The following is an 11049-nucleotide window of genomic DNA, read 5'->3' on the forward strand; positions in this document are numbered from 1 at the left end:
GAGACTGTACTGGCTGACTGTAGAGTAGAATAGAGACGTCTCCTCAGGTCCTTAGAGACTGTACTGGCTGTAGAGTAGAATAGAGACGTCTCCTCAGGTCCTTAGAGACTGTACTGGCTGACTGTAGAGTAGAATAGAGACGTCTCCTCAGGTCCTTAGAGACTGTACTGACTGACTGTAGAGTAGAATAGAGACGTCTCCTCAGGTCCTTAGAGACTGTACTGGCTGACTGTAGAGTAGAATAGAGACGTCTCCTCAGGTCCTTAGAGACTGTACTGGCTGACTGTAGAGTAGAATAGAGACGTCTCCTCAGGTCCTTAGAGACTGTACTGACTGACTGTAGAGTAGAATAGAGACATCTCCTCAGGTCCTTAGAGACTGGCTGACTGTAGAGTAGAATAGAGACGTCTCCTCAGGTCCTTAGAGACTGTACTGGCTGACTGTAGAGTAGAATAGAGACGTCTCCTCAGGTCCTTAGAGACTGTACTGACTGTAGAGTAGAATAGAGACGTCTCCTCAGGTCCTTAGAGACTGTACTGACTGTAGAGTAGAATAGAGACGTCTCCTCAGGTCCTTAGAGACTGTACTGGCTGACTGTAGAGTAGAATAGAGACGTCTCCTCAGGTCCTTAGAGACTGTACTGACTGACTGTAGAGTAGAATAGAGACATCTCCTCAGGTCCTTAGAGACTGGCTGACTGTAGAGTAGAATAGAGACGTCTCCTCAGGTCCTTAGAGACTGTACTGACTGTAGAGTAGAATAGAGACGTCTCCTCAGGTCCTTAGAGACTGTACTGACTGTAGAGTAGAATAGAGACGTCTCCTCAGGTCCTTAGAGACTGTACTGGCTGACTGTAGAGTAGAATAGAGACGTCTCCTCAGGTCCTTAGAGACTGTACTGGCTGACTGTAGAGTAGAATAGAGACGTCTCCTCAGGTCCTTAGAGACTGTACTGGCTGACTGTAGAGTAGAATAGAGACGTCTCCTCAGGTCCTTAGAGACTGTACTGGCTGACTGTAGAGTAGAATAGAGACGTCTCCTCAGGTCCTTAGAGACTGTACTGGCTGACTGTAGAGTAGAATAGAGACGTCTCCTCAGGTCCTTAGAGACTGTACTGGCTGACTGTAGCGTAGAATAGAGACGTCTCCTCAGGTCCTTAGAGACTGTACTGGCTGACTGTAGAGTAGAATAGAGACGTCTCCTCAGGTCCTTAGAGACTGTACTGGCTGACTGTAGAGTAGAATAGAGACGTCTCCTCAGGTCCTTAGAGACTGTACTGGCTGACTGTAGAGTAGAATAGAGACGTCTCCTCAGGTCCTTAGAGACTGTACTGGCTGACTGTAGAGTAGAATAGAGACGTCTCCTCAGGTCCTTAGAGACTGTACTGGCTGACTGTAGAGTAGAATAGAGACGTCTCCTCAGGTCCTTAGAGACTGTACTGGCTGACTGTAGAGTAGAATAGAGACGTCTCCTCAGGTCCTTAGAGACTGTACTGGCTGACTGTAGAGTAGAATAGAGACGTCTCCTCAGGTCCTTAGAGACTGTACTGGCTGACTGTAGAGTAGAATAGAGACGTCTCCTCAGGTCCTTAGAGACTGTACTGACTGTAGAGTAGAATAGAGACGTCTCCTCAGGTCCTTAGAGACTGTACTGGCTGACTGTAGAGTAGAATAGAGACGTCTCCTCAGGTCCTTAGAGACTGGCTGACTGTAGAGTAGAATAGAGACGTCTCCTCAGGTCCTTAGAGACTGTACTGGCTGACTGTAGAGTAGAATAGAGACGTCTCCTCAGGTCCTTAGAGACTGTACTGGCTGACTGTAGAGTAGAATAGAGACGTCTCCTCAGGTCCTTAGAGACTGTACTGGCTGACTGTAGAGTAGAATAGAGACGTCTCCTCAGGTCCTTAGAGACTGTACTGGCTGACTGTAGAGTAGAATAGAGACGTCTCCTCAGGTCCTTAGAGACTGTACTGGCTGACTGTAGAGTAGAATAGAGACGTCTCCTCAGGTCCTTAGAGACTGTACTGGCTGACTGTAGAGTAGAATAGAGACGTCTCCTCAGGTCCTTAGAGACTGTACTGGCTGGCTGCTGAATGCAGAGCAGAGCACCTCAACACCACGAGGGTCATTCCTCTTCGTCACAACAACAGGTATGTTTATGTTAACACAGCCATGACAACCATCTATTGGAGAGCAGATGTGTTACTGGTGTTGGGCCATCAGACAACTGTCTATCAGACCGCCCTGCTAAACACGTAGCGATTCTGTTTGTAATGAAACAGGATAAAAACAAACATTGATCTCAATGTATAATTGGAGCGGCAGGTGGTTAGAGCGTTGGGCCAGTAACCGGAAGGTTGCAAGATCGAATCCCTGAGCTGACAAGGTAAAAATCTGCCATTCTGCCCCTGAACAAGGCAGTTAACCCACTGTTCCCTGGTAGGCCGTCATTGTAAATAAGATTTTTTCTTAACTGACTTTCTTAGTTAAACAAAGGTCAAATAAAATATTCATCATCGATCAGCAGACACGCTTTTAATCTACCAACTTTCATCCTCCTCCTCCTCCTCCTCCTCCTCCTCATCTTCCTCCTCCTCCTCCTCCTCACCCCCATCCTCCTCATCCTCCTCATCCTCCTCCTCCTCCTCCTCCTCCTCATCCCCATCCTCCTCCTCCTCCTCATCCTCCTCCTCCCCATCCTCCTCATTCTCCTTCACTGTTTGAAGAAATGCTGCTTTATCTCAAAACAGCCTCATTCAGAATAGACGGTTTCATCACAGATGAGTCCATATAGACGGTACCTGAGTGTGTTTGAGACGTTACAGGGACAGTATTTATCACAGATGAGTCCATAGAGTCCAGAGGGACAGAACCTGTCCTGACAGCTAGGACCTTTGAACCCCTCGTCACACAGACAGGCCCCGTTGACATGGTAACACCTCGCTCTGTTCTGACAGTCACACTTATGTGCACACTGAGGGCCGTACGACCCCCCCGGACACTCCTCCTGACATCTGGAGAGAGAGAGGCGGGGGGGAGAGAGAGAGAAAGAAAGAACGGGGGATAGAGACAGAGGGGGGGACAGACAGACGGAGGGAGGGAGGGAGAGAGGGAGATAAAAGGAGAGAGAAAGAGAGAGACAGAGAGGGAGAGTGAGAGAGGGGTGGGGAGAGAAAGAAAGAAAGAACGGGGGAGAGATAGAGACAGAGGGGGGGGACAGACAGATGGAGGGAGGGAGATAAAAGGAGAGAGAAAGAGAGAGACAGAGAGGGAGAGCGAGAGAGGGGTGGGGAGAGAAAGAGAGGGTGAGAGAGAGAGAGAGAGACAGCATGTTGTTAATAGTTTGGCATGTGTAGTTTTCATTACATCACATAGAATGAAACATTACCACTATCCATTATCATAACCATATGGCCTCTGTTCCACCTCCCTAACTCACATTACCTGCAGTACATTACCACTATCCATTATCATGACCATATGGCCTCTGTTCCACCTCCCTAACTCACATTACCTGCAGTACATTACCACTATCCATTATCATGACCATCTGGCATCTGTTCCATCTCCCTAACTCACATTATCTGCAGTACATTACCACTATCAATTATCATAACCATCTGGCCTCTGTTCCACCTCCCTAACTCACATTATCTGCAGTACATTACCATCATACATTATCATAACCATATGGCCTCTGTTCCACCTCCCTAACTTATAGGACCTACAGTACATTACCATCATACATTATCATAACCATCTGGCCTCTGTTCCACCTCCCTAACTCACAGGACCTACAGTACATTACCATCATACATTATCATGACCATATGGCCTCTGTTCCACCTCCCTAACTCACATTACCTGCAGTACATTACCACTATCCATTATCATGACCATCTGGCCTCTGTTCCACCTCCCTAACTCACATTACCTGCAGTACATTACCACTATCCATTATCATAACCATCTGGCCTCTGTTCCACCTCCCTAACTCACAGGACCTACAGTACATTACCATCATACATTATCATAACCATCTGGCCTCTGTTCCACCTCCCTAACTCACAGGACCTACAGTACATTACCATCATACATTATCATGACCATATGGCCTCTGTTCCACCTCCCTAACTCACAGGACCTGCAGTACATTACCATCATACATTATCATGACCATATGGCCTCTGTTCCACCTCCCTAACTCACAGGACCTACAGTACATTACCACTATCCATTATCATAACCATATGGCCTCTGTTCCACCTCCCTAACTCACATTACCTGCAGTACATTACCACTATCCATTATCATAACCATCTGGCCTCTGTTCCACCTCCCTAACTCACAGGACCTACAGTACATTACCATCATACATTATCATGACCATATGGCCTCTGTTCCACCTCCCTAACTCACAGGACCTACAGTACATTACCACTATCCATTATCATAACCATATGGCCTCTGTTCCACCTCCCTAACTCACATTACCTGCAGTACATTACCACTATCCATTATCATAACCATCTGGCCTCTGTTCCACCTCCCTAACTCACAGGACCTACAGTACATTACCATCATACATTATCATGACCATATGGCCTCTGTTCCACCTCCCTAACTCACAGGACCTGCAGTACATTACCATCATACATTATCATAACCATCTGGCCTCTGTTCCACCTCCCTAACTCACATTACCATCATACACTATCATAGCAATATGTTACAGGTTACAACGTTAGCTTCATTATCTCCACACCAACATGATATACTAGTAATGAGCTGATCCCATTCCAGTCCCAAATGGTCTGTTATCCAGCTTCATGCACCTGTTACTGTACACCAATGGAGCCATGTTATCCAGCTTCATGCACCTGTTACTGTACACCAATGGAGCCATGTTCTCCAGCGTCATGCACCTGTTACTGTACACCAATGGAGCCATGTTCTCCAGCTTCATGCACCTGTTACTGTACACCAATGGAGCCATGTTCTCCAGCGTCATGCACCTGTTACTGTACACCAATGGAGCCATGTTATCCAGCTTCATGCACCTGTTACTGTACACCAATGGAGCCATGTTCTCCAGCTTCATGCACATGTTACTGTACACCAATGGAGCCATGTTCTCCAGCGTCATGCACCTGTTACTGTACACCAATGGAGCCATGTTATCCAGCTTCATGCACCTGTTACTGTACACCAATGGAGCCATGTTCTCCAGCGTCATGCACCTGTTACTGTACACCAATGGAGCCATGTTCTCCAGCGTCATGCACCTGTTACTGTACACCAATGGAGCCATGTTCTCCAGCTTCATGCACCTGTTACTGTACACCAATGGAGCCATGTTCTCCAGCGTCATGTACCTGTTACTGTACACCAATGGAGCCATGTTCTCCAGCGTCATGCACCTGTTACTGTACACCAATGGAGCCATGTTATCCAGCTTCATGCACCTGTTACTGTACACCAATGGAGCCATGTTCTCCAGCTTCATGCACCTGTTACTGTACACCAATGGAGCCATGTCCTCCAGCTTCATGCACCTGTTACTGTACACCAATGGAGCCATGTTATCCAGCTTCATGCACCTGTTACTGTACACCAATGGAGCCATGTTCACCAGCTTCATGCACCTGTTACTGTACACCAATGGAGCCATGTTATCCAGCTTCATGCACCTGTTACTGTACACCATTACCCCAGGGAAACCAGGACAGACATACAGACAGACCATTACCCCAGGGTCAACAGGACAGACATTAGACAGACAGACAGACATTAGACAGACAGACAGACCATTACCCAGGGGTCAACAGAACAGTCATTAGACAGACAGACAGACCATTACCCCAGGGTCAACAGAACAGACATTAGACAGACAGACAGACCATTACCCCAGGGTCAACAGGACAGACATTAGACAGACAGACAGACCATTACCCCAGGGTCAACAGAACAGACATTAGACAGACAGACAGACCATTAGCCCAGGGTCAACAGGACAGACATTAGACAGACAGACAGACAGACCATTACCCCAGGGTCAACAGAACAGACATTAGACAGACAGACAGACAGACAGACATTAGAGTCCTGGATAATCGTACTCAAGGTGAATCTTCAGTCATTAATTGTTCTGAACATCTCACAGCAGTGATGATGAGGGGGGTTGACTCTCTCTACGTACAGAACAGTAATGATGAGGGGGGTTGACTCTCTCTACGTACAGAACAGTAATGATGAGGGGGGTTGACTCTCTCTACGTACAGAACAGTAATGATGAGGAGGGTTGACTCTCTCTACGTACAGAACAGTAATGATGAGGGGGGTTGACTCTCTCTACGTACAGAACAGTAATGATGAGGGGGGTTGACTCTCTACGTACAGAACAGTAATGAGGAGGGGGGTTGACTCTCTCTACGTACAGAACAGTAATGATGAGGGGGGTTGACTCTCTCTACGTACAGAACAGGAATGATGAGGGGGGTTGACTCTATGTACAGAACAGTAATGATGAGGGGGGTTGACTCTCTCTACGTACAGAATAGTAATGATGAGGGGGGTTGACTCTCTCTACGTACAGAACAGTAATGATGAGGGGGGTTGACTCTCTCTACGTACAGAACAGTAATGGTGAGGGGGTTGACTCTCTCTACGTACAGAACAGTAATGATGAGGGGGGTTGACTCTCTCTACGTACAGAACAGTAATGATGAGGGGGGTTGACTCTCTCTACGTACAGAATAGTAATGATGAGGGGGTTGACTCTCTCTACGTACAGAACAGTAATGATGAGGGGGGTTGACTCTCTCTACGTACAGAACAGTAATGATGAGGGGGGTTGACTCTCTCTACGTACAGAACAGTAATGATGAGGGGGGTTGACTCTCTCTACGTACAGAACAGTAATGATGAGGGGGGTTGACTCTCTCTACGTACAGAACAGTAATGATGAGGGGGGTTGACTCTCTCTACGTACAGAACAGTAATGAGGAGGGGGGTTGACTCTCTCTACGTACAGAACAGTAATGATGAGGGGGGTTGACTCTCTCTACGTACAGAACAGGAATGATGAGGGGGGTTGACTCTCTCTATGTACAGAACAGTAATGATGAGGGGGGTTGACTCTCTCTACGTACAGAATAGTAATGATGAGGGGGGTTGACTCTCTCTACGTACAGAACAGTAATGATGAGGGGGGTTGACTCTCTCTACGTACAGAACAGTAATGATGAGGGGGGTTGACTCTCTCTACGTACAGAACAGTAATGATGAGGGGGGTTGACTCTCTCTACGTACAGAACAGTAATGATGAGGGGGGTTGACTCTCTCTACGTACAGAACAGTAATGATGAGGGGGGTTGACTCTGTCTACGTACAGAACAGTAATGATGAGGGGGGTTGACTCTCTCTACGTACAGAACAGGAATGATGAGGGGGGTTGACTCTCTCTATGTACAGAACAGTAATGATGAGGGGGGTTGACTCTCTCTACGTACAGAATAGTAATGATGAGGGGGGTTGACTCTCTCTACGTACAGAACAGTAATGATGAGGGGGGTTGACTCTCTCTACGTACAGAACAGTAATGATGAGGGGGGTTGACTCTCTCTACGTACAGAACAGTAATGATGAGGGGGGTTGACTCTACATACAGAACAGTAATGATGAGGGGGGTTGACTCTCTCTACGTACAGAACAGTAATGATGAGGGGGGTTGACTCTCTCTACGTACAGAACAGTAATGATGAGGGGGGTTGACTCTCTCTACGTACAGAACAGTAATGATGAGGGGGGTTGACTCTCTCTACGTACAGAACAGTAATGATGAGGGGGGTTGACTCTCTCTACGTACAGAACAGTAATGATGAGGGGGGTTGACTCTCTCTACGTACAGAACAGTAATGATGAGGGGGGTTGACTCTCTCTACGTACAGAACAGGAATGATGAGGGGGGTTGACTCTCTCTATGTACAGAACAGTAATGATGAGGGGGGTTGACTCTCTCTACGTACAGAATAGTAATGATGAGGGGGGTTGACTCTCTCTACGTACAGAACAGTAATGATGAGGGGGGTTGACTCTCTCTACGTACAGAACAGTAATGATGAGGGGGGTTGACTCTCTCTACGTACAGAACAGTAATGATGAGGGGGGTTGACTCTCTCTACATACAGAACAGTAATGATGAGGGGGGTTGACTCTCTCTACGTACAGAACAGTAATGATGAGGGGGGTTGACTCTCTCTACGTACAGAACAGTAATGATGAGGGGGGTTGACTCTCTCTACGTACAGAACAGGAATGATGAGGGGGGTTGACTCTCTCTATGTACAGAACAGTAATGATGAGGGGGGTTGACTCTCTCTACGTACAGAATAGTAATGATGAGGGGGGTTGACTCTCTCTACGTACAGAACAGTAATGATGAGGGGGGTTGACTCTCTCTACGTACAGAACAGTAATGATGAGGGGGGTTGACTCTCTCTACGTACAGAACAGTAATGATGAGGGGGGTTGACTCTCTCTACATACAGAACAGTAATGATGAGGGGGGTTGACTCTCTCTACATACAGAACAGTAATGATGAGGGGGGTTGACTCTCTCTACGTACAGAACAGTAATGATGAGGGGGGTTGACTCTCTCTACGTACAGAATAGTAATGATGAGGGGGGTTGACTCTCTCTACGTACAGAACAGTAATGATGAGGGGGGTTGACTCTCTCTACGTACAGAACAGTAATGATGAGGGGGGTTGACTCTCTCTACGTACAAAACAGTAATGATGAGGGGGGTTGACTCTCTCTACGTACAAAACAGTAATGATGAGGGGGGTTGACTCTCTCTACGTACATAACAGTAATGATGAGGGGGGTTGACTCTCTCTACGTACAGAACAGTAATGATGAGGGGGGTTGACTCTCTCTACGTACAGAACAGTAATGGTGAGGGGGTTGACTCTCTCTACGTACAGAACAGTAATGATGAGGGGGGTTGACTCTCTCTACGTACAGAACAGTAATGATGAGGGGGGTTGACTCTCTCTACGTACAGAATAGTAATGATGAGGGGGTTGACTCTCTCTACGTACAGAACAGTAATGATGAGGGGGGTTGACTCTCTCTACGTACAGAACAGTAATGATGAGGGGGGTTGACTCTCTCTACGTACAGAACAGTAATGATGAGGGGGGTTGACTCTCTCTACGTACAGAACAGTAATGATGAGGGGGGTTGACTCTCTCTACGTACAGAACAGTAATGATGAGGGGGGTTGACTCTCTCTACGTACAGAACAGTAATGAGGAGGGGGTTGACTCTCTCTACGTACAGAACAGTAATGATGAGGGGGGTTGACTCTCTCTACGTACAGAACAGGAATGATGAGGGGGGTTGACTCTCTCTATGTACAGAACAGTAATGATGAGGGGGGTTGACTCTCTCTACGTACAGAATAGTAATGATGAGGGGGGTTGACTCTCTCTACGTACAGAACAGTAATGATGAGGGGGGTTGACTCTCTCTACGTACAGAACAGTAATGATGAGGGGGGTTGACTCTCTCTACGTACAGAACAGTAATGATGAGGGGGGTTGACTCTCTCTACGTACAGAACAGTAATGATGAGGGGGGTTGACTCTCTCTACGTACAGAACAGTAATGATGAGGGGGGTTGACTCTCTCTACGTACAGAACAGTAATGATGAGGGGGGTTGACTCTCTCTACGTACAGAACAGGAATGATGAGGGGGGTTGACTCTCTCTATGTACAGAACAGTAATGATGAGGGGGTTGACTCTCTCTACGTACAGAATAGTAATGATGAGGGGGGTTGACTCTCTCTACGTACAGAACAGTAATGATGAGGGGGGTTGACTCTCTCTACGTACAGAACAGTAATGATGAGGGGGGTTGACTCTCTCTACGTACAGAACAGTAATGATGAGGGGGGTTGACTCTCTCTACATACAGAACAGTAATGATGAGGGGGGTTGACTCTCTCTACGTACAGAACAGTAATGATGAGGGGGGTTAACTCTCTCTACGTACAGAACAGTAATGATGAGGGGGGTTGACTCTCTCTACGTACAGAACAGTAATGATGAGGGGGGTTGACTCTCTCTACGTACAGAACAGTAATGATGAGGGGGGTTGACTCTCTCTACGTACAGAACAGTAATGATGAGGGGGGTTGACTCTCTCTACGTACAGAACAGTAATGATGAGGGGGGTTGACTCTCTCTACGTACAGAACAGGAATGATGAGGGGGGTTGACTCTCTCTATGTACAGAACAGTAATGATGAGGGGGGTTGACTTTCTCTACGTACAGAATAGTAATGATGAGGGGGGTTGACTCTCTCTACGTACAGAACAGTAATGATGAGGGGGGTTGACTCTCTCTACGTACAGAACAGTAATGATGAGGGGGGTTGACTCTCTCTACGTACAGAACAGTAATGATGAGGGGGGTTGACTCTCTCTACATACAGAACAGTAATGATGAGGGGGCTTGACTCTCTCTACGTACAGAACAGTAATGATGAGGGGGGTTGACTCTCTCTACGTACAGAACAGTAATGATGAGGGGGGTTGACTCTCTCTACGTACAGAATAGTAATGATGAGGGGGGTTGACTCTCTCTACGTACAGAATAGTAATGATGAGGGGGGTTGACTCTCTCTACGTACAGAACAGTAATGATGAGGGGGGTTGACTCTCTCTACGTACAGAACAGTAATGATGAGGGGGGTTGACTCTCTCTACGTACAGAACAGTAATGATGAGGGGGGTTGACTCTCTCTACGTACAAAACAGTAATGATGAGGGGGGTTGACTCTCTCTACGTACAAAACAGTAATGATGAGGGGAGTTGACTCTCTACGTACATAACAGTAATGATGAGGGGGGTTGACTCTCTCTACGTACAGAACAGTAATGATGAGGGGGGTTGACTCTCTCTACGTACAGAACAGTAATGATGAGGGGGGTTGACTCTCTCTACGTACAGAACAGTAATGATGAGGGGGTTGACTCTC

At 47.1% G+C, this 11049-nt stretch overlaps 1 protein-coding gene across 1 annotated transcript in view; it reads right to left on the bottom strand.

The window, feature by feature from the left end:
• The window catches only part of LOC139575133 (multiple epidermal growth factor-like domains protein 11), a 168289-nt gene that overhangs the window by 80960 nt on the left and 76280 nt on the right, over positions 1-11049 (bottom strand). The window contains exon 6 of the mRNA XM_071400136.1: positions 2800-3012. Coding sequence (XP_071256237.1) covers positions 2800-3012 — 213 coding nt within the window. The remainder of the gene's footprint in view (positions 1-2799; positions 3013-11049) is intronic.

This window comes from Salvelinus alpinus, chromosome 5 (genome assembly GCF_045679555.1).
Source record: "Salvelinus alpinus chromosome 5, SLU_Salpinus.1, whole genome shotgun sequence".
In the NCBI taxonomy this organism is placed as follows: domain Eukaryota; kingdom Metazoa; phylum Chordata; class Actinopteri; order Salmoniformes; family Salmonidae; genus Salvelinus; species Salvelinus alpinus.